The sequence below is a fragment of the Nematostella vectensis genome, chromosome 6 (genome assembly GCF_932526225.1).
Source record: "Nematostella vectensis chromosome 6, jaNemVect1.1, whole genome shotgun sequence".
NCBI lineage: Eukaryota > Metazoa > Cnidaria > Anthozoa > Actiniaria > Edwardsiidae > Nematostella > Nematostella vectensis.
The window spans coordinates 5,724,036-5,748,171 of NC_064039.1; the positions used below are offsets into that span (position 1 = coordinate 5,724,036).

The following is a 24,136-nucleotide window of genomic DNA, read 5'->3' on the forward strand; positions in this document are numbered from 1 at the left end:
TGGTATTTTTGTTTATTGGGAGGGAATATAATGGATAAATCTCTACAAACTCTCTTACATTCCGTCTACTAAAGAAAAAAAGGCCCTCCCAATTCGGTGATTCTCGGATGATACCCTTCGGTAACTCTCGGATGTCCCTCGGTTACTCTATCGTTACCCTTCATTATCCCTTTGGAATTGCCACTATCTAGACTCTCATGTTCACATATGTCCAATTACACATCCGGAGCCCGACTCCAGTCGTAAACAATCAGATCACGGCGACTTTTTTAGTCCTCCTACTTTCTCCACCTATAACGGGGTCCCCTGTGGTATTTTCTGCCTCCATCCTCCCTTATAACGGGGTTCCCTGTGGTATTTTTTGCCTCCATAACGGGGTTTCCTGTGTAATTTTCTGTCTCCATCCTCCCTTATAACCGGGTTACCTGTGGTATTTTCCCACTCCACCTTTAACGGGGTTTCTTGTAATATTTTCTGCCTCCATCCTCCCTTATAACGTGGCTCCCTGTGTAATTTTCTGCCTCCATCCTCCCTTATAACGGTGTTCCCTGTGATATTTTCTGCCTCCATCCTCCCTTATAACGGGGTTCCCTGTGGTATTTTTTGCCTCCATAACGGGGTTTCCTGTGTAATTTTCTGTCTCCATCCTCCCTTATAACCGGGTTACCTGTGGTATTTTCCCACTCCACCTTTAACGGGGTTTCTTGTAATATTTTCTGCCTCCATCCTCCCTTATAACGTGGCTCCCTGTGTAATTTTCTGCCTCCATCCTCCCTTATAACGGTGTTCCCTGTGATATTTTCTGCCTCCATCCTCCCTTATAACGGGGTTCCCTGTGGTATTTTTTGCCTCCATAACGGGGTTTCCTGTGTAATTTTCTGTCTCCATCCTCCCTTATAACCGGGTTACCTGTGGTATTTTCCCACTCCACCTTTAACGGGGTTTCTTGTAATATTTTCTGCCTCCATCCTCCCTTATAACGTGGCTCCCTGTGTAATTTTCTGCCTCCATCCTCCCTTATAACGATGTTCCCTGTGATATTTTCTGCCTCCATCCTCCCTTATAACGGGGTTACCTGTGGTATTTTCTGCCTCCCTTATAACGGGGTTCCCTGTGGTATTTTCTGCCTCCATCCTCCCTTATATCGTGGTTTCCTGTGTTATTTTCTGCCTCCATCCTCCCTTATAACGGGGTTTCCTGTGGTATTTTCTGCCTCCATCCTCCCTTATAACGGGGTTACCTGTGGTATTTTCTGCCTCCCTTATAACGGGGTTACCTGTGGTATTTTCTGCCTCCCTCCTCTTTATAACGGGGTTCCCTGTGGTATTTTCTGCCTCCATCCTCCCTTATAACGGGGTTTCCTGTGTTATTTCCTGCCGCCATCCTCCCTTATAACGGGGTTTCCTGTGGAATTTTCTGCCTCCATCCTCCCCTATAACGGGGTTTCCTGTGGTATTTTCTGACTTCACAATCACCGAATCACATCACGTAAATAGGGTTTCCTGTGGTATTATTTTCAAATAACGTCTTATAGCGGGGCTCCCTTCTATGGGATTTTCTTCTGTTGCGCCTTAATAGTATTTGCGGTGACTCCATAGCTTGGCACAGCTTGAAGACTCACAAAATCTATATAAATGCAATCTCATAATCTCCTTTTCGCAAACTGTCTGCGAACACTGCACGGACAATAAAGAATTCTATTTGATGTGATTTTTGTTTTGTTTTGTTTTTTTATTGCATAAAAATACATTGTTCTAAAGTATACACGAGGTCCCAAGTCATGTCGGAGCTCGAAAATGGTCGTTACCCGGGCTTAATTTTTTCCGCTGCCTGGATCCTCTAGCGCATGAACAAGAAGGATCTGACTGTTTAGCAAGCAGAAGCTCGAAAAAGTGATCTGAGGACGCGTCTGCTTAGGGTATTCTCATGATGGCTGGCTGATGAATAACTTCATAAGGGAAAATGCTTAAAAAATTTCTATCAACCACTCCTTTGTTATTGTTTATCGTTATATATAACGGTTTATTCGCAGAGAAACTTCAAAATCAGTCTACGAATGAAGTCAGATACGTTATTGACGATATTTGATTGAATTTATCTTTGGTTACTTGGTTGAATGAGCCGATGGAAATGGTTTCCTTGAGCGACTCGCCATTGAGCGGGTATGGCGCGTTTTCAAGGGTCAAAATTAATGTTGAGTGTAACGCATGAAATTACTTACGAATTTAAAACTTTTCATATTATTTGAATAACCTATTGAAACTTTTCGAATGATTTGATAATCGAACTAAAACTCCATGCATTATTTGACTACTGGTTTAAACTTTTCACATTATTTGAATATCGAATTCAACCATATTTCGTTCTCTGAGTATCGAACCGAAAACTTTATGCATTATTTACTATTGGTACTTTCCGCATTATTTGAATAGCGAACCACGTGATGCCAATTGTGCGGATCACAACCGGCTATGCCATGCTGACGAGTCCTAATAAGGACGAAACAGCTGTCCATGGTTGCCGAACTGCACGGGTAATAGACTGTGCTAGCGTCCCGTCTTGGCCCGACTGGTGCCAATGTGTGTGTGCTAGTGTGCTTTTAAAGTCCACATTTATGTATACATACTCGCAAGGATAGTTTGGCTATCCGACGAAGTTTTAGACTAGCAAAGGTCGCATGCGTGATCCGCACAATTGGCATCACGCTAGCCCGGTCGCAGCTCTAGATCCCACATGGATCTAAGCTGTGGTTTAAAGCACTTCGATCGAGTTGAAGTCGCCCTGCAGTTTTTTTTTTGCCGATAAGTTTAACTGAGGCAAACCGGCTATGCCATGCTGACGAGTCCTAATAAGGACGAAACAGCTGTCCATGGTTGCCGAACTGCACGGGTAACAGACTGTGCTAGCGTCCCGTCTTGGCCCGACTGGTGCCAATGTGTGTGTGCTAGTGTGCTTTTAAAGTCCACATTTATGTATACATACTCGCAAGGATAGTTTGGCTATCCGACGGAGTTTTAGACTAGCAAAGGTCGCATGCGTGATCCGCACAATTGGCATCACGCTAGCCCGGGCGCAGCATCCGCTATATGAAACTTGCGCATTCGCTAAAAAGACCGCTGATCTGCATGAAATAAAAATACAAATCAACCGACTGGGAAGCCTGTGGTGTGTGGACACGAAAAATCATATGCGATACCAAGATTAGAATCCGGTCGCTGCGCTCCCTTCGAGCAATTAAAATTTAAGGCAAAAAAACAGGCACTGGTTTCCGCTTGGGGGAACGTTTTTCCTTCCTCCGTGCTCGTATTTTGTCGCCATTTTGGATAACTTTCCACAAGCACTTATTGAAATGAACCTTGATCCTTACACGGATCGTTTTGTCTCATGAAGCTCGCATCCAACTACAACGGTGCCATCATTCCCTGTTTTAATAGTTTGTCTGTAGTGCCACCAATTACACCGGAACTTGTAGTCTGTTTTTTGAACACAAGGAAACGGTGCCCACGAACATTGAACATTAACTGGACATCTGTTGCAAGTAACGGTTAAGTTCGTTTTAGATTTATTGTATGTTACGACAAAGTAAAACGTACAGGATTGGAAAGGAAAGGAATTCAAGACTGCTTGCGCATTTATAATTATTTTCATCGTACGTATTTTTCTAGCGCTACCAGCCACTAGCAACTTCTTGTAGCGTTGTCATCTCCCTTGAAACTCAAATACAGGAAGTACAAATCTATAAAATAGCCCTTTTTTATCCTTTCCGATTAGGATTCCGGTGAAGGATGCTTCTACTTCTCGGCCTTACTCCGAGCATTTTCCTATTTTGTAAATACTTCTAGTCTTATTCTTATAATCCCTTGACAAAAATCAGAAAACGTTAATACAGTGTATAAAAAAAAAGAATTGAACTATAACGAAAATTACTATAAAAACAAATCCAGAAAGACGATAATGTCGGGCCTACCTGGCAAGAAAAAAGGTGAAATAGGTCTTCCAAACAGCTAAGGTCACAGGCAGCCCAAGTACATTATAAGTAAATTTTTTACCGTATGATGAATAAGATGAAATACAGTGCTTATATGGCTTCGAAATTGTTTGAAAATCATCACAGAGTTCCTGAAAATAGTGAAAAATAAAAGTATAAGTCTTAACTTAACTTGTCCTGTCGTTATTTGATGATTTGGAAGCCTAGAAGTTAGTCGAAGATATCTCCCTCAAACCAGAGGGAAAGGCTACAAGTTGATTTGTTAGAACACCGACACTACGACCGAATTTTTTCGAAAAATAACCGCTCGATCGGCGGTTTTTCCACTCCACACGATCCATCTTGGATGTTCTTACTTTCTACTCTACATATAAGCGCCGCCTCCATTTATTTTTGGTTTAATTAGTTCCCGACGGCTAACACTAGTGTTATTTCCATAGGTTGAACGAACGAAGTTTCAAGCCAAAGGCTTCTTTGAGCGTATCACAAAAAAAAAATTCCTTCACAAAACAGCAGCAAAAACCATTGCCAGTCGGCTAAATATGGACATGAAAATGCAGCCTTAATAGATTAGAGGAAATCGGTGGTTGGATATCTCATACAATTTTCATTCTAGTGCGGTAAGGACAGTTTTCCCCACTTGGAAAAAACATCATCCAGCAGTTCGGGCAATCGTTCTCGGCGGGAAAAAAATCGTCACGATTTTCAACCACCGACACCTGAAATCTAATAATGTCCTAGCCGCTGCATGTTTTTAACTCGTCTGGCAATGAATTTCATCAGGTTTTTCGCTGCTGTTTTGTGAAGGCAAAACTCTCTGCCCTACTCTCAAAGACGCCTTTCGCTTAAAACTTCGTTTTTCAACCTAGGGAACTAATTAAACAAAAAAATACATAACTTACCCCTTCCTTTACTGACATCTGTAGGTATAGGTCAAGGATATCTTCTGTGAGTCCATTTTAGCCAACAAAATGCAAACTGCAAATATTTAGTAAATAAACCCCTTCTGGCGGCTGGGATATCGGCGGATAATGTCCAAGGATGAGAAATGGTACGAAAAATAAACAGTTGGCCGAGAAGCGAAGCTTATTTTATTTTATTTTTTATCCCAGTGACTACACTGAAAATGAAAAGGGTCTTCATAGCGCTCTGACGTGCACTGGAATGACGCCACGAGCGCGCGCTGTTATTTTTGCCATTCACAATTCATAAAAATCCATGCAACAAAATCCAAAGAACAAAAACTACAAGCTCAAAACTTGCATTTTAACTGATGGATTTTGACTGGTGGGAGAAATGTCTTCTGCGTGCGCTGACGTGCACGGGAATGACGCCACGAGCGCGCGCTGTTGTGAAGTTTTTTGTCATTGCTCTTTCTTTCGCGTTTCAGGATAAATTCTAAAAACACATATTGATGATAATTCTATGAAAGAAATAAATGTGGACTTTAGAAGCACACTAGCATACACACATTGGCACCAGTCGGGCCGCTAGCACAGTCTATTACCCGTGCAGTTCGGCAACCATGGACAGCTGTTTCGTCCTTATTAGGACTCGTCAGCATGGCATAGCCGGTTTGCCTCAGTTAAACTTCATCGGCAAAAAAACTGCAGGGCGACTTCGACTCGAACGAAGTGCTTTAAACCACAGCTCAGATCCATGTGGGATCTAGAGCTGCGACCGGGCTAGCGTGATGCCAATTGTGCGGATCACGCATGCGACCTTTGCTAGTCTAAAACTCCGTCGGATAGCCAAACTATCCTTGCGAGTATGTATACATAAATGTGGACTTTAGAAGCACACTAGCATACACACATTGGCACCAGTCGGGCCAAGACGGGACGCTAGCACAGTCTATTACCCGTGCAGTTCGGCAACCATGGACAGCTGTTTCGTCCTTATTAGGACTCGTTAGCATGGCATAGCCGGTTTGCCTCAGTTAAACTTCATCGTCAAAAAAAACTGCAGGGCGACTTCGACTCGAACGAAGTGCTTTAAACCACAGCTCAGATCCATGTGGGATCTAGAGCTGCGACCGGGCTAGCGTGATGCCAATTGTGCGGATCACGCAATGCGACCTTTGCTAGTCTAAAACTCCGTCGGATAGCCAAACTATCCTTGCGAGTATGTATACATAAATGTGGACTTTAGAAGCACACTAGCATACACACATTGGCACCAGTCGGGCCAAGACGGGACGCTAGCACAGTCTATTACCCGTGCAGTTCGGCAACCATGGACAGCTGTTTCGTCCTTATTAGGACTCGTCAGCATGGCATAGCCGGTTTGCCTCAGTTAAACTTCATCGGCAAAAAAAAGATCCGCACAATTGGCATCACGCTAGCCCGGTCGCAGCTCTAGATCCCACATGGATCTGAGCTGTGGTTTAAAGCACTTCGTTCGAGTCGAAGTCGCCCTGTAGTTTTTTTGTAAAAAATGGCGACTTTAGGACCCGGGGTAGGCCTGCTTTTTGCCTCATTGTTTTTTTAAAATCAAAATGCTCAACTAAGAAAACATCGTTCTTGAGCTGTTTTCAGCTTTAAGACCTGTTATCTTGCATTTTTTTTTGCTATTCTGATGTATTTTGGTATATTTTAATTGGACTTTTAAAGAGATTGTTCAAAAATCCTGTTAAGCCCGAGCTTAAAGACAAGGATGCCTCTGTCAATATGTAGCTGATAGTCAAGGTAATAGTTCTTCAGATCCGGTAGTTCTAAGATCGGACGAATTCTGGGTGGCCAACTTTAAAAAGTTTGCTGCTTTTTAGCGCAATTTAATAATGCGCCTTCAAAGTATTCGGGATATTTTATGGTCTTTTAATAAGGGCTTTTAATAAGGGCTTTCAATAAGGGATTACGACACTCCACACCAAAGAACTTGCGCGTCAGTCAACCACGAAGGATCATTCCTGCGTAAGCGTCAATCAGGTCAGGTCAGTAGATCACAACCTTTTATGAAAGGAAAAATGTAAACTCGTGCGATAGCAGAAATGAAGACGAACACTCCATACACTCCTGCACACGGGGGTTTTCCTACGAGGGAGGCTATACACACACGATCCACGCATGTACTCTTTTTTTATAAGAACCTTTTTTATGAGAACGTCCAGACTGAGAGTTCACCAAATTTAAGAACATGCTAAGAACGAGGCTGAGATAGCAGATTTTTTAGTCCAGATGCGTTTTGAAAATGCAGAATTGAATTGTGTTCATAGTAACAACCTTATTATAACAACCTTATTATTGCTATTGATCATTAGTGTAATTACTTTCCTGTATAAATCTTCCTGTAATTATATTCCTGTAATTTTGCGCCTGCAAAGTTTTCGGAATATTAATGGGCTTTTAATGAGAGCTTTAAAAAAGGGATTACGACACTCCACACCTAATAAGAACTGGCGCGTCAGCCAACCAAGAAGGGTAATTTCTGCGTAAGTGTCAATCTCAGAAAAAGAACAGACCCACAACAAGACAGAGCTCACGCGGTCAGGTCAGTAGATCACAACCTTTTACGAAAAGAACATTGGCAAAGCAAAAATGAAAACTCGTGCGATAGCATAAATGAAGGCGAATACTCCATACACTCCTACACACAGGGGTTTTCCTGCGAGCGAGGCTATCCACACACGATCCACGCATGCACTCTTTTTATTTTTATAAGAACCTTTTTTGTAAGAACTTCCAGGCTGAGATGAGAGTACACCAAATTTTAAGAACATGCTAAGAACATGCCGAGGCTGAGATAGCAGATTTTTATTCTTTTTTAGTCCTGATGCGTTTTAAAAATTCAGAATCGAAATGTGTTCATAGTAACAACCTTATTATTGCTATTGATCATCAGTGTAATTATCTTCCTAATAGAACGTTTTCCCGTAAGCGAGGTTTGTGATGCTAATGAGCTTTCAGGGCTCACTAAGTGACGGACCATTAGAAAAGGGATTGGGGGGGGGGAGGGGGGGGGGCAAAGCAAAATAAAAAAAAATCCTGGCACGCAAAAATCAAATGAAAAAAGAACGAGCAGCTTGTGTGCCCCCCCCCCCCCCCCCCCAAAAAAAAAAAAATTCGTGCATGAAGGTCGTTGCATCTGAATCGACCAACCCAGAAAGACTGTCAAGCCAAAGGATGAAGAAGGACTCCAGTGCTAAAGAATGATAGCTATCCACGGACACTTGTCACTTTAAGAAGTGTGTTCTTTTGGTCACTGGCAACCCTAGGAGCAGCCATTGTTGAAAAATGTTGATTTTATTATCTTGGAAAAAAATTGACCTCCGAAAAAAAAAATTCCTGCAGGCCAATCAACCGAAAAAAAAATTCTTGCCTTCCTAATTTGCAGGAAACAAAAACCGAGCAACTCCGAAAAGTCCCACCCCCCATAACTTTTCTAATGGTCCGTCCTTTATATGCAAACTAGACGGTTGACTGGGATACCTGAGATCTGCAATTTGTTTCTGCCCTGTGTTGTGACATGTATGACAAACATTCTACTGCCCACAACCTTTGGATATAATTATTATATCAAAAAAAATGTGGTGGGCAGTAGAATAAAAACATGTATAATCTTGTTTTTTTATTGTATATGCCATATCACAACACTGATTGGGGCAAGAAAGGTACGTAGCATCATCTCTTGAGCTGGGGTTGGACTCGAGGTGTGCTACATTTAAGTAGATGGGGCTGATTGTCCTATCTTTTACAGTGTAAAAATCTTAAAAATACTATCCCCGCAGCAGAAATAGCACTAAAATAAAATTCAGGAAAACTGAGAATGTCAGAATGTTAAATATATCTTAAGCATTTCTTTGGTTCACTGCCCTCAATGTGCTGTCACTTAGGGGTTAATTTATTTTAACACCCAAAATGAGCCATATTGTATTAACAATATAATTTAGATTTAATTTATTATTTCATTTATGTAAGTGCAAAGTAAACAACAATATCTATTTATGCTATCATATTGTTTAAACATTTTTATTTTGAAGTAAATGAGAGGGCTATAGAATATCCAGACTTGAAATTATAGCATATACATATTCTTAAGGATCGAGATCAGCAACACTTTAAAGACAATACAATGCTTTTCATTGAAAATGTTCCATAAAATTGAAATGACATTAAATGAAGGATAAAGTTATTTTAGGAAGAAAACAAAACTTATCTAAAGGAAGGACCAAAATACCAAAAAATAAGCACCAAAGTACCAAAATAATTTGAAATCTACTTGGTAAAAAATTCATGACATTCAATAAGAGAGATCAAGATATTTTATAGTTAGAAAACAAAATTTGTCTTATGGGTAGCCGGTCAAGTGTAGCGATGTAAAGTAGTCACTTCTTTGGGATTTATTCATAGTGATTTGTAAGGGGTATTCGGAAAACGAAGACCCGGAAAACGAAGACCGAAGATCGAAGACCTGGCGGAAAACAAAGACAGAAGACCGAAGACCAAAGATCGAAGACCTGATGATTAGGAAAACCTCTAAGAAATGGAAATGATTATCTACTAAATATGTAATGCCTTTGTTTTTCGAACCGAAAGAAAACAAAAACAAAGGAGAGAGCAGTGTGTTCCTACATATTGAACTAAAACTATCGTGATGTAGTTATCAGGCTAGAGCGAAAAAAAAAAACATAAAATGAAATAAAAATAAAACTTTCACAACACCTAGCTTTTGTGGCTACGTAATGCTTTTGGTCTTACCTATTTTTTTGCCAGCTAATGCAAAAAAAGCTAGTTAAGGTTTATGTAGTACTTATGCATATGAAAAAACGCTTTTTGAGTATCCCCACCTAGTATGTATCATATTGCCCAGGCTAATATTATTAACAAAGTTATTGAAGACAGTTATTGAGAAAAATTATCTCGCCTTTGATTTATCTAGCACTTTATTATTAAAATGACGGTATCAAACTCTCTCAAGCAGTGCATTTAATAATTATCAAAACACATAACTTGGCCAAATATTTGCTAAAAACGCCTGAAAAAAGGTTAAAAACGCCTAAAAAAGTTAACTGGGTTAAGATTGATTTTTCCTTAAAAACGTCCAAAAATGCCTAAAAAACCCTCAATGTTGTTTTTTTTTTTTAATCAAAATGCTCAACTCTTGTATAAGAAAACAGGGCGCTACTCATGGAGGGGTCATGAGCTGTCATCTGGCAATTTTTTTTTTTTCGCTTTTTTGATGTATTTTTGTATATTTTAATTGGATTGTTCAAAAATCCTGTTAAGCCCGAGCTTAAAGACAAGGACATCTCTGTCAATATGTAGCTGATAGTCAAGGTAATAGTTCTACAGATCCGGTAGTTCAAATATCGGACGAATTTTAGGGTACCAACATTTAAAAAGTTTGCTGCTTTTTAGCGCAATTTAGTTTCTCTGTATAAATGCGCCTTCAAAGTTTTCGGGATATTTAATGGGCTTTTAATAAGGGCTTTAAATAAGGGATTACGACACTCCACACCTGATAAGAACTGGCAAGTCAGCCAACAACGAAAGATCATTTCTGCGTAAGTGTCAATCTCAGAAAAAGAACAGACCCACAACAGGACATAGCTCACGCGGTCAGGTCAGTAGATCACAACCTTTTACGAAAAGAACATTGGCAAAGCAAAAATGAAAACTCGTGCGATAGCAAAAATGAAGACGAATACTCCATACACTCCTACACACAGGCGTTTTCATGCGGGGGAGGCTATCCACACACGATCCACGCATACTCTTTTTTTATTTTTATAAGAACCTTTTTTGTAAGAACGTCCAGGCTAAGAGTTCACCAAATTTAAGAACATGCTAAGAACGAGGCTGAGATAGCAGATTTTTTTTTTTAGTCCTGATTCGTTTTGAAAATGCAAAATCGAAATGTGTTCATAGTAACAACCTTATTATTGCTATTGATCATTAGTGTAATTCTCTTCCTAATAATTCATTGAGTATTATATTCTTATATACACTAAAATTTAAGACTATTCAGCCTTAAATGTCCAAAACATAAGAACGGCCCAGCCTCAAATGAAAATTAGACGTTCTTATAAAAAAAAGAGTGTACTTTCAGAAAGCTCTCGCTTTTGGGGGCTTGGAAATTTGTCTCTCGATTTCTATTTCCTTCCACAATTTGCTGCTTCAGATCTCCGTATGTCTGATCGTTTACGAGGCATTGTTTATGAAGGTTTTCGCAGTTAAAATAGGCCAATTAATGAAGAGAGCAATGTCGAGATTTAAAAGTCACACATGTAGACGCGAGTCCCTGGGTAACATTGGAATTTTCTGAAACTCACGGATTTAGCGCGGCGTGCTAAAAGGATTAGAAGATTTCGACACCAAAGGTAAAGATGTTTATTCTTGTTCCCGAAGGTTTTTTTTTAAGCTATGAACTCAAAACATTTTTAGCTATTTCTAATCGGGAATCGTCACATAATAATATAAAGAACTTATTTCTGAAAAAAAGGGCAATTTTCGTCGCCCAACGTGAACCGTAATGTTTAAAGAAATCTAGTCAGCCATAGCACGTATTTGTTTCCACTCAATTATTGAAAGAAAATTATGTGAAGATATCTTCAGAAGTTTTATACTTCTTATAAAGTCCAGTAAAGAAATGTTACATATCAATCTGTCAAAAGCTTACCAAACTCATTGTTCGTCACTTTTCTGTAGGTGTAACGGTTGATTTTGTATACCAAATTAGTAAAAATGGTCCCTTGGGAAAACATATGGAATGCCCTTCGAAAAATATATTCTTAAATTTTATTGTTCCCTCGATTATTTAAGCGTCAGTTCATCTGCAAAGCCTGTAATGATGCAATTCTTTTTTTTTTGTTCTTGTAAATTGATTGCCCTTTAGTGCTGGAGTTATGTAATGTTATTATGCTCTAATATCCCTATTGTTTGACAATTTATAAACCAAATGGTTTTAAACAGTCCTTCTGCAGTTGGTTTGGTACTGTTGACCATGTGCGTCTCCGTATGGAAAGTGCTCGTCCTGGGTGCACTGCTTCCTGGTGTACTTAACAGCCCTGCTTCCCGCTATCAAGGTTGGTACGTCTATACAAGTCACTTCTTTGAAAATTCTCATTTTGAATAAAATGCTCATTTTATTCCTTGTAAAACAGATGCGGAGTAGAAGAGAATTGATAAACAATAACATTTATGCCTGTTATGTTACAATCACAATTTGATCTTGCATTTTCGAACGCATCACACTATTTGAGTCTCGACATGATCTTAGCATGTTCTTGGTGAAGCACGGGCTGGGCGCATTCATTTACTGATTGTTGGACTTTTTCGGAACACAGATGTAGCGCCACCGTGGAAAAGATTAGAAGAAGGTTAGTTCGTCTATGAGATAAATTTCCCTTAGTCTCGCTGAATTATCTTTTATGACGTAGTGAACATTCTATTTCCGTTTTTTTTTTAGAACTTAAAGATGACTTCGTTATGAATGATGCGCTGAAGCGCGGCGCAATTGATGATTCAAATTACCGCTGGCCATCGTCAGTCAAAGGTGGAAAAACGGTTGTTAAAATTCCTTACGTGATTGGAGGTGAGGAATTTATTTTTATTTTATTTTGTCATTTTCTCGTGTAACCGCATAAGATGCGGAATAGGAGATATCCTTATCCCCACGGAGGGAATTAGATAAGGTGGGGGGGGGGGGGGGGGGGGGGGGCATATTTGCCAGGGAGTTTAGTTACAAGTTACAAATTGTGGAATGACACTGTATTCTCGGTACTTTACATAAAGTCGATACCCATATATTGATTTCATTTACGCTTCCAAGGAATGAGCACAGCTCATAAAGATGCTATTTCCCGAGCCGTAGCCGAGTACAACGCCAAAACATGCATCCGGTTTGTCCCACGCGCAAAAGAATCAGACTACTTAAAGATTCAGACCGGAATTGGGTGAGTCGGAACCGGAACTAACAGGCGACTTGCACTACAGGTCACGTGACTTTTTGAGTAGTAAACTTGCGCGCGCTCATGTTTTCAGTGGCAAAATAACAACATCTAGTATCATTCTATGTAGTAGTATTGACGATCCCAAACTTTACGTCTGCAGATGCAACGCAGAAATCGGTCGCAAGGGAGGAGTGCAGTATATGATACTGGGCAAAAATTGTCAGTTCAAGGGAAAAGTTCTTCATGAAATGATGCACACTCTCGGCTTTCTTCACGAGCAATGCCGGCAGGACAGGGATAAATACGTCGCTGTGCACCTTGGCCAGGTCAGGACAGGTACGTTATTCGTGCGCATTTGGTAACAAGGTATAGCTGTTGGAGCTCAGTGATATGTGAGTGCATACTCTACCATGTATGATTCTAGTTCAAGCTTGTGTGGTCTATTGTGTTAGATAGCACACTGTACAGGGTCCCTTGGTCAGCTTGTATGGTACAGTGTGTTAGATAGCACACTGTACAGGGTCCCATAGTCTGCTTGTATGATACATTGTGTTAGATAGCACACTGTACAGGGTCCCTTGGTCTGCTTGTATGGTACAGTGTGTTAGATAGCACACTGTACAGGGTCCCTTGGTCCGCTTGTATGGTACAGTGTGTTAGACAGCACCTGTACAGGGTCCCTTGGTCCGCTTGTATGATACAGTGTGTCAGATAGCACACTGTACAGGGTTCCTTGGTCTGCTTGTGTAGTGTAGTGTGTTAGATAGCACACTGTACAGGGTCCCTTAGTCTGCTTGTATGGTACAGTGTGTTAGACAGCACACTGTACAGGGTTCCTTGGTCCGCTTGTATAGTACAGTGTGTTAGATAGCACAATGTACAGGGTCCCTTAGTCTGCTTGTATGGTACAGTGTGTTAGATAGCACACTGTACAGGGTCCCTTAGTGCCTGTGTTAGTGCATGTCTCACTGTACAGTTGGTCCCTGGCTATAGCTTGTGTGATGCAGACACGCCTCGTTTGGTAATTCCCATAGTTTTTGAAGATATTGGGGGGGGGGGGGGGGAGGGCACATGCCCCCAGGGGCGGATCTAGCTTTTCGCTAAAGAGGGGGTTGGCTCAGTGACAAAGGGAGGAGGGGGTGATTTTTTTTATATACATAAGGCTTTCTGGCAGCCCAAAGGGGGGCTTAAACCCCCTAAACCCTCCCCCTAGATCCGCTACTGGCCCCATCCTCTGGTACGGCCCTGGACAAGATGCTATATAACTGCTGCCAGATGCGTAGTTAGGGGTGGTCCTGGGGGGGGGGGGGGGGGAGGGAGGGCATCATTTCTTTCTATTGTAGAATCAACAAACTCTTGCTCTCCCTTTTTTAGGATTCATCCACAATTTCGACAAGTATTCCACGCAAAACGTCGTGTCTGAGTACGACTTGCATTCAGTTATGCATTATTCCAATAACGCCTTCGCCAAAGGAAGCAGTCCCACCATAACTGCAAAGAACAACCCGGGCATGAAACTCGGAAGCAAGAACGACTTTTCCAAGCTTGACCTTAAACGTATAAACACATTGTATGGCTGCTCAGAGGCAAACGATGATTGTAAGCATATTTTTCTCTCTAATAGAGATATTTATGGTTTTGCTCATGTCGTTTGTCTTACTAGATGAAAACTATGATGTGACAGTCGTCACAAATGGCGGCTTCTTTCCCGAGGGAGAAGGGACGGACGCTTACGTTTACTTTGAGCTGGTCGGTAAGGATGGGAGGAAATCAGGGGAGTCGGACATCGCGTCAGGAGGCTACGAGAATGACTTTGAGAGGGGCAAGTAAGTATTGTTCAGTGGAAAAAAATATATATAAAAAGAGGCTCATAAGAAGCTTTTTAGAACCACCTACAAGTGAAAGGCCTATTATTTTAACAAAAGGAAATAAGCGTAGGCGGATAGGGAAGAATCCTTTTTTTCCCCGTCTCCGCTTAACTTGCTTTCATCAGTCCTCTGGGTTTTCTAGCCGTCTTTAGAGTCTATCTACTAGTAGCAGTGATACCGATATATTTTGGCACAGGTTGCAATGCATGATTTAAAACCATGGTTTCTTCGAGTGCTCGGTGTGTGCTGTTTTATTATCTATTTTGTTTTTTTCCTCGAGGACGGAGAATTTCTTGGTGGCTTTTAAATACGTCGGCGAGATCGCCCACTTAAAGGTTCGCCTTGAACAGCGCAGTAGCTTGGACGCCTGGAAAATTGATAAGGTACGATCCGCAGTAAGGTACGAAGAATACAGTAATAAGATACGAAGAAAACAGCAATTGAATACGGCCAAAAAAAGGGGAAAGCCTGAGTCATACCTCGTATATATGATAGTACTGGTTTGTGCCTCCCTGGACCCGCACCTCATTGCCTCTAATCAGCCCTTGATGTATTCTTGACTAATATATGACACGCAGGCAGACGTGTACCGCCAAATAGTGGTCATTTTTGTAAGGTCGACAAATACTATCATTTTTCTGATACCCTCGACTGCACCCCCCCCCCCCCTCCTCCTCCAGTAAATCCTGGGTGCAAAACAACACATGACGAACTAACGAACAAAGTACCTACCTATAATCTACTTGTTTTGATCCTTCTCTTAGATCGTTATCAAGGATCCGCGAAGCAAGATAATAAAGACCTTCACTTATAGTAAATGGATTAAGCCAGGAAAGACGTACACCCTGTAGCATTAGCTCACGACTAGACCCGTAGGCTGCCATCTTGAAAGGCAGTACAGGGTCTGGAAAGGATTTTGCCTGATTTCGTGTACGGGATGCGGGATTCTACAAATTCAACTTTGCAGGATGCGGGATTTTTTATCTTTCTGACAAAATATCGAAAACCTATACTGCTAAAGCGTACTGGTTGACGTAACCGTCCATTTGTACTCTAGATAACGCATGTGAAAAGATCAGTTAAATAAAAAGATACAAATTTAAAATATTACTTTGTTTTATATTTAATTATTGTTTGCGCGTTGGCCTTTGAAGCTAAAGGTACTAATCGGCTATGTTACAACGGCTGGGGATTGTTTATTGTAAAAGTCGCGGGATTCGGGATGCTATTAAAAATACTATGGTACCAACGCTTGCTTCTTCTTTACACAATGCAAAGCAAAGAGAGTTTGGTAGCCAGCAGAATCTTGAAATCTCTCTCTTGAATCCGGATCTCTCAGGCTAGGCCAAGCACCGCTAGTTTGACAGGCAGCAGAATCTTGTATAATCCCGTCTCTCCCCCCCTCAGGCTAGGCCAAGCACCGCTAGCTTGGCAGGCAGCATAGAATCTTGTATAATCCCGTCTCTCCCCCCCCTCAGGCTAGGCCAAGCACCGCTAGCTTGGCAGGCAGCATAGAATCTTGTATAATCCCGTCTCTCCCCCCCCCCCCCCCTCAGGCTAGGCCAAGCACCGCTAGCTTGGCAGGCAGCAGAATCTTGTATAATCCCGTCTCTCCCCCCCTCAGGCTAGGCCAAGCACCGCTAGCTTGGCAGGCAGCATAGAATCTTGTATAATCCCGTCTCTCCGCCCCCCTCAGGCTAGGACAAGCACCGCTAGCTTGGCAGGCAGCATAGAATCTTGTATAATCCTGTCTCTCTCCCCCTCAGGCTAGGCCAAGCAACGCTAGCTTGGCAGGCAGCATAGAATCTTGTATAATCCCGTCTCTCCCCCCCTCAGGCTAGGCCAAGCACCGCTAGCTTGGCAGGCAGCATAGAATCTTGTATAATCCTGTCTCTCTCCCCCTCAGGCTAGACCAAGCACCGCTAGCTTGACAGGCAGCAGAATCTTGTATAATCCCGACTCTCCCCCCCTCAGGCTAGGCCAAGCACCGCTAGCTTGACAGGCAGCAGAATCTTGTATAATCCCGTCTCTCTCCCCCTCAGGCTAGGCAAAGCTCCGCTAGCTTAGCAGGCAGCAGAATCTTGTATAATCCCGTCTCTCCCCCCCTCAGGCTAGGCCAAGCTCCGCTAACTTGACAAGCAGCAGAATCTTGTATAATCCTGTCTCTCTCCCCCTCAGGCTAGACCAAGCACCGCTAGCTTAGCAGGCAGCAGAATCTTGTATAATCCCGTCTCTCCCCCCCCCCCCCCCCTCAGGCTAGGCCAAGCACCGCTAGCTTGGCAGGCAGCATAGAATCTTGTATAATGCCGTCTCTCTCCCCCTCAGGCCAGACCAAGCACCGCTAGCTTGACAGGAAGCAGAATCTTGTATAATCCCGTTTCTCTCCCCCTCAGGCTAGGTCAAGCTCAGCTAGCTTGACAGGAAGCAGAATCTTGTATAATCCCGTCTCTCTCCCTCAGGCTAGGCCAAGCACCGCTAGCTTGACAGGCAGCAGAATCTTGTATAATCCCGTCTCTCCCCCCTCAGGCTAGGCCAAGCTCCGCTAGCTTAGCAGGCAGCAGAATCTTGTATAATCCCGTCTCTCCCCCCCTCAGGCTAGGCCAAGCTCCGCTAGCTTAGCAGGCAGCAGAATCTTGTATAATCCCGTCTCTCCCCCCCCCTCAGGCTAGGCCAAGCTCCGCTAGCTTAGCAGGCAGCAGAATCTTGTATAATCCCGTCTCTCTCCCCCTCAGGCTAGGCCAAGCTCCGCTAGCTTAGCAGGCAGCAGAATCTTGTATAATCCCGTCTCTCTCCCCCTCAGGCTAGGCCAAGCACCGCTAGCTTGACAGGCAGCATAGAATCTTGTATAATCCCGTCTCTCTCCCCCTCATGCTAGGCAAAGCTCCGCTACCTTGACAGGCAGCAGAATCTTGTATAATCTTGTCTCTCTCCCCCTCAGGCTAGGCCAAGCTCCGCTAGCTTGGCAGGCAGCAGAATCGTGTATAATCCCGTCTCTCCCCCCACTCAGGCTAGGCCAAGCACCGCTAGCTTGACAGGCAGCAGAATCGTGTATAATCTCGTCTCTCTCCCCCTCAGGCTAGGCCAAGCACCAATAGCTTGGCAGGCAGCAGTATATTGTATAATCCCGTCTCTCTCCCCTCAGGTAAGGCCAAGCTCCGCTAGCTTAGCAGGAGAAAGAATACTCCTGAGGACGTGTTTGGGAAGTGATTGAAGGTTTTTAAGTATAGACTTCATCTGTCTGCAATACTTTAGTACTGCGTCTCCCGCCAGTCTGAAAAAAACAATTCACAATACTATTCTCAACATTTCACGAGGGACACAACAATCCTTTTACTAACTATGTTTTACCTAGGAGACTCCTCTACTAACTATCTTTTACCTAGGCAATTTTAAGGGCACAAGCTGAATGTTGGTCATACCTTGAAAGTGGGAGAGCCGAGAACCGAAAAATGATAACCTCCTTTGAATGGCACTATCGATGAACAGAAGGAATTAATAATCCTATTAGAGTATCCAGGAGTGGATTCAGAACTGATCAATGAATGGCCGTGGTAGAGTGAAGGAACATGAACATCCTTTTACATAAGTAGTATATAGAGCACGGTAAGACGTAGAGTGAAGGAACATGAGCACCCTTTTACATAAGTAGTATATAGAGCACGGTAAGACGTAGAGTGAAGGAACATGAACACCCTTTTACATAAGTATATAGAGCACGGTAAGACGTAGAGTGAAGGAACATGAGCACCCTTTTACATAAGGATATAGAGCACGGTAAGACGTAGAGTGAAGGAACATGAGCACCCTTTTACATAAGTATATAGAGCACGGTAAGACGTAGAGTGAAGGAACATGAGCACCCTTTTACATAAGTATATAGAGCACGGTAAGACGTAGAGTGAAGGAACATGAGCACCTATAACATAAGTATATAGAGCACGGTAAGACGTAGAGTGAAGGAACACGAACACCCTTTTACATAAGTAGTATATAGAGCACGGTAAGACGTAGAGTGAATGAACATGAGCACCCTTTTACATAAGTAGTATATAGAGCACGGTAAGACGTAGAGTGAAGGAACATGAGCACCCTTTTACATAAGTAGTATATAGAACACGGTAAGATGTAGAGTGTAGAGTGAAGGAACATGAACACCCTTTTACATAAGTATATAGAGCACGGTAAGACGTAGAGTGAAGGAAGGAACATGAACACCCTTTTACATAAGTAGTATATAGAGCACGGTAAGACGTAGAGTGAAGGAACATGAGCACCCTTTTACATAAGTAGTATATAGAACACGGTAAGATGTAGAGTGTAGAGTGAAGGAACATGAACACCCTTTTACATAAGTATATAGAGCACGGTAAGACGTAGAGTGAAGGAACATGAGCACCCTTTTACATAAGTATATAGAGCACGGTAAGACGTAGAGTAAAGGAACATGAGCACCCTTTTACATAAGTATATAGAGCACGGTAAGACGTAGAGTGAAGGGACATGAGCACCCTTTTACATAAGTATATAGAGCACGGTAAGACGTAGAGTGAAGGAACATGAGCACCCTTTTACATAAGTATATAGAGCACGGTAAGACGTAGAGTGAAGGAACATGAGCACCCTTTTACATAAGTATATAGAGCACGGTAAGACGTAGGTTGAAGGAACATGAGCACCTTTTACATAAGTATATAGAGCACGGTAAGACGTAGAGTGAAGGAACATGAGCACCTTTTACATAAGTATATAGAGCACGGTAAGACGTAGAGTGAAGGAACATGAACACCCTTTTACATAAGTATATAGAGCACGGTAAGACGTAGAGTGAAGGAACATGAGCACCCTTTTACATAAGTATATAGAGCACGGTAAGACGTAGAGTGAAGGAACATGAGCACCCTTTTACATAAGTATATAGAGCACGGTAAGACGTAGAGTGAAGGAACATGAGCACCTTTTACATAAGTATATAGAGCACGGTAAGCCGTAGAGTGAAGGAACATGAGCACCCTTTTACATAAGTATATAGAGCACGGTAAGACGTAGAGTGAAGGAACATGAGCACCCTTTAACATAAGTATATAGAGCACGGTAAGACTAGCCTGCAAGCCGGCCTTCCGGAGATTCGGGGAATCCGGAATCTCCGGAGAGCCGGCTAGCAGGGTGTAGACATACCGGATTTTCATACTTCAGTATGGACTTTGAAGAACCCCCAAAGATGACAACCTCCCCTGGGGTAGAAGTGTTACACGCGGTGTGCCACATGCGAACAGTCTTGGAGCTGTGAAGACAAAAAGTGAATCTTCTGGTACGTTTTCCTGTATAGAGTGAGATTTTTAGGAGGTAGAATACCGATAGTCAGAAACGAAAAAGAAACAGAGGGGCAGTTCACCGCAAAATGTAATAACTAATGCAGAAGGTAATTTTGATGCGAAATGTGATAACCTTCAATGCAAAATGTAATTTTAACGCGAAATGTAATTTTAACATGAAATGTAATAACTTTCAAGGCAAAATGTTATTTTAACACGAAATGTAATAAATTTCAATGAAAAATGTGATAACTGTTTGATGAAAAATGTAAAAACTTTTAAACGCAAAATGTAATTGAATATTTAATGTGAAATGCAGTGAATAGTGGAAGCAGAAAAATGCCTAGGAGATAGCAGTCAGTAGAATTATATACCTAAAAATAGAACAATAACCCCCACTCCCATCCTAAAGGCATCAAATACACAAAATAATGATGATGATGATTATGATTATATGCAAAGGATAGCTATACCTGGGAAGACTTGCATCAGTTGGAATCTGTGACCACACAAGAGATTCTGTGTCTAAAATATAGGCATCACCTGAAAACAATTTAAAATAAGAAACAATCAAGCCAACAGAAAGAAGTAGAATACAGACCCGTACTCAGGATTTCTCTTAAGGTGGGGGGGGGGGGGGGGGGGGTTGTGCAAAATCCAAAAAAATTGGTGAGTTTTCTGATAAAAATCTGGGATTGCAGTATCTCCACAGGGCATTTATTATCGAATCCAGCTACAAAAAAGTTTGACATTTGGATTTACAATATACCAGAGTGATCTTAAATACCTTTTTGTTGAATTTGCTTATTGTCTATTATGTACTGAAAGTGGAATTTCCGCCATTGTGGGGGGGAGGGGGATGTGCGAACGCATCTCTTGTACTCTCCTTGGGTACAGGCATGCAATATTCCCTGAACTTATACCTCCCTGCATTCAAGTAGTATTTACCTAAAGCATCACTGTTGTTATTAAGGCCACCATAGAGGAACAAGTGCTTATCGCTGACAGCAGTAAGGGAATGCCAAGTCCTACCCTCCGGCACACAACCAGCAGTTGTGAGACTGGCAAAAGAGATTAGTAAAAATAAGTCTAACTTTTTGTAATCCACAGGACAAAATAGTGTAAAGCATTACTGGTAAAAAACTTTTGAGAGGCCACCTTTTAAAGCCTTGAAATAGTACCCAGTCAAATTGTATCATTATATTTCATACATCTATAAAGCCATGTACACCAATGCAAAAGTTCGTTGACATAAAAATATGTCAATTACATAAAGCAACTCAATATTTTGTAAATATTTGAGTTGCACTTCTACCTATGCAAAGTCATTTGTGTATGCTAATATATTATGGCTTCCTGGGGAATTGGCATAATAAAACCATTGCAAGTAGTTGTTCTACTGTCACTTCTCACATATGGTCAACAAGGCAAGGGCTTTACCCTCCCCTCCCTCGAGCAAGCATAACATAACTGTCCTATCCAGTTCCCACTTTATGTAACCTGTGTTGTGTCCCGGGTCAGAGTGGAGATCCCAATACCTTTATGACTATGGACTAGGGAGGAATATTTCACTATTAGTGCATAATTCTTACATTCAAAACACCTTCACCCTCTCCTACCTTCCACTCCATTGCCATTTGTCCAGGTCAAGGTAGTGAAGATCATTCAGTCGTGTGTCCTAGTAAGAAATTTTGTGAATGCTAGCAGCATTTAGAAAATAGAGTAATTATTCATGTGGTCTTACCATAAAGCGCCCTCCAAACAAGTAAGCTCTGCTAGCAATCTTTGCTGTGGCAAAAGCTGCCCTGGGAGAAGGTGGGTCACCCTAGAACGACACAACATAAACATGTTGTTCTGGATATCCTTATTGAAAAGTGTTGAGTAATCTACATTAAAGATTCTCATGGACAGGAAATGGTCCCAAAAGTGGGGGGTGAAAATGGGGGGGGGGGGGTGTGTGGGGGGCTATGGAGGGATGGCGGTTTCGAGGGGAAGGGAGGTATCTGGGTTTGAGTACTGGTAAAATTAATAAGCTTAAAAAATGTATAATATCCTCATTTATCAAGCAATCGATGTATACAATGCTTTATACATATTTAGGTACATGCAAACCATTTGTTCATGTAAAAAACATCTGCTGCCCATGACTCTATTAATAGACAAGCTGTACAAAAATACAGACAGCAGTTAAGGATTTCCCAAACATTTTGAGTCTCACTAGTTGTTAAAGCAATGCATCATGGGTAGGGTGAGTAGGACTAGATGGTAGGATAGATAATAGGTGCCTTGTGGGGATCCATAGAGTAAAGAAGAAGAAATGGTTTTTTTTGGTATCTAAAGGCAAATATCCAAACCTTTATTTCTGGGATGATCCATTTCATTTGTTCTGTGTCCAACATAAACACATAATTATTCCAGCCTCGTCTATCCTGGATTGGGACAAATAATTGTAAACAATGATGAAGGAGAGCAGTTTTCTTATTCTGCCTCAATAAGTTGTTTTATATTTTATCTACACTCATTGCTGGGAAACAAAGCTTGAAAAATCAGGGGATTAGCAAGCTTCAAATACATGACTTCTAATGTCATTTCTAATTGGATGAAATTTCAAAATATTTGAGTAATTTGTAACAAATCAAATAAAAAATGTGTTACTTACAGGTAACCTATCAACAGTATTCATGATAAATTCACCAGCCTTGTTCGGAGGTCTTGATGCCAGAGAAGGAGGCACACCATAACCACCAAAGTACACGATACTGAACAAACAAAAATAGGTAGTCATAGATTTAAATACAATCTGCAATTATTTGGTAAATATAATGATAATAACTATGATATTGGGAAACTGGTGATGATGATTATAAGGATATGATGACACAAGGAGTTCAAGCTAAGCTAGGGATTTTCATAATTATGACACTAGAAGAACAATAGCAACACTTAGTATAATTTCAGTAATTTAATGCCCACCAATCATTGTGTTGCCAGCAGCCAAACTTGTCTCGTGGCGATGGCTGAATCTCTCCTTCCAAGTCATCTGTAATTCTTTGCCAGATGTAACTTTTCAAGTCCAATACAAAAATCTTCCATAAAAAAATGAAAACAATAATACAAATCAGTTAGTAATCTTCAACCAATAAATGATATAATAAGCAAACACAAATTCCCTTCTGGTAAAAAAAAAGACAAGCACAAAGACAAGCTAAAATAAACTTATATTTCTCTAGTAAAAACATAATATGTTTTTGGTGATATTATCATCAAAATATTTAAAAAAATTAAAATTAAACTCCAAAGACAAACAGGTAATCTTGGAAACTGTTTCTGTGTCAAATGTAATTTCAAATTTCGATTTTTTAAAAATTGCATAAAAATGTTCTACAAACCTCAGCACTTGTTCCAGATGATGGAGTGTGTCCACCAAACAGATACATCTTGTTACCAATGCAAATAGCACAGCTCCCAGACAAAGGGGGAGGAATAAGATCCTCTAGGTCCCCATACTTTTCACACCTAGATAAGTACATACAAGTGGTACCTCAATTAAATTAACTCGATCAAAGCACTCTTTGGTCAAAATTTTGTCCAGAGATAGAATATATGATACAACAGAAAACTTTAAAAACCTACCATGACTTTGTCTCTAGATTATAAAGCCATAACTGATAATTTGAAAGATATCGGTCCACCATGACAATATCATCCTCATCATGATACCATTCGATGTCCTGGAAATAATAAAAAGTTTATTTGGTCGGCTTAGCTGGTCTGCTTAGCTAATAAAAGATCATTAATTTTAAATTAAAATTTCACTTACATGATAACCACCCCAGACTAAAATATGTCCATTATAATAAACAGCAATATGCCCGCTTCGCTCTTCTGGCGTATTCTCGCTAGAGTCTGAATATAAAAACGACATCAAGAAACAGAAAATATAATATTTACAATCACTTAATGATCGAAATCGAATATCAAAACAAGTTCAGATCCTAGCCGTGAGGGCTGGTAACGAAGGACGATTGATTTGCATGCCGGGAGAAAAAATGCGTTAGGTCATGTGATTGAAAATACA

The 24,136-nt window shown here is 41.3% G+C and overlaps 2 protein-coding genes across 6 annotated transcripts; one reads left to right on the forward strand and one right to left on the reverse strand.

Moving 5' to 3' along the window:
- The first annotated feature begins 6,678 nt into the window (after window positions 1–6,678).
- Window positions 6,679–15,853, forward strand: LOC5521426 (low choriolytic enzyme). 4 transcript variants are annotated; one of them, XM_032366793.2, is made up of 10 exons: window positions 6,679–6,920; window positions 11,899–12,011; window positions 12,273–12,305; window positions 12,395–12,520; window positions 12,758–12,881; window positions 13,039–13,214; window positions 14,253–14,477; window positions 14,542–14,704; window positions 15,027–15,129; window positions 15,511–15,853. In XM_032366793.2, the coding sequence occupies exons 2-10, from the start codon at window positions 11,930–11,932 to the stop codon at window positions 15,595–15,597; spliced, it is 1,119 nt and encodes a 372-aa protein (XP_032222684.1). In that variant the 5' UTR covers window positions 6,679–6,920; window positions 11,899–11,929; the 3' UTR covers window positions 15,598–15,853. The 4 variants fall into 4 exon arrangements, with proteins under 4 accessions (XP_032222684.1, XP_048585303.1, XP_032222683.1 ...); XM_048729346.1 differs by having other exon boundaries at window positions 6,679–6,915; XM_032366792.2 differs by lacking the exon at window positions 6,679–6,920 and adding an exon at window positions 7,255–7,477.
- Window positions 15,845–24,063, reverse strand: LOC5521546 (kelch domain-containing protein 2). Of its 2 annotated transcripts, none has more exons than XM_048729345.1 (13): window positions 23,879–24,063; window positions 23,692–23,789; window positions 23,448–23,574; window positions 23,032–23,144; window positions 22,718–22,817; window positions 22,413–22,487; window positions 21,803–21,883; window positions 21,678–21,736; window positions 21,007–21,119; window positions 20,532–20,601; window positions 19,935–20,027; window positions 18,166–18,218; window positions 15,845–18,017 (listed from the first exon to the last, which is right to left on the reverse strand). In XM_048729345.1, exons 1-13 carry the CDS (start codon window positions 23,981–23,983, stop codon window positions 17,995–17,997), a joined length of 1,110 nt encoding a protein of 369 aa, XP_048585302.1. In that variant the 5' UTR covers window positions 23,984–24,063; the 3' UTR covers window positions 15,845–17,994. The 2 variants fall into 2 exon arrangements, with proteins under 2 accessions (XP_048585302.1, XP_048585301.1); XM_048729344.1 differs by having other exon boundaries at window positions 19,922–20,027.
- Between the last annotated feature and the right edge of the window lie 73 nt (window positions 24,064–24,136).

Coding starts and splice junctions, on each gene's coding strand:
- LOC5521426 (XM_001641157.3), top strand. CDS start 11,885: ATGGTTTTAAACAGTCCTTCTGCAGTTGGTTTGGTACTGTTGACCATG. Junction 12,306..12,394: donor GTGGAAAAGATTAGAAGAAG/GTTAGTTCGTCT, acceptor TTTTTTTTTTAG/AACTTAAAGATGACTTCGTT. Junction 12,882..13,038: donor AAGATTCAGACCGGAATTGG/GTGAGTCGGAAC, acceptor TTACGTCTGCAG/ATGCAACGCAGAAATCGGTC.
- LOC5521546 (XM_048729344.1), bottom strand. CDS start 23,983: ATGTCGTTTTTATATTCAGACTCTAGCGAGAATACGCCAGAAGAGCGA. Junction 23,790..23,878: donor TAGTCTGGGGTGGTTATCAT/GTAAGTGAAATT, acceptor TATTATTTCCAG/GACATCGAATGGTATCATGA. Junction 23,145..23,447: donor CATCTGGAACAAGTGCTGAG/GTTTGTAGAACA, acceptor TTTTTATGGAAG/ATTTTTGTATTGGACTTGAA.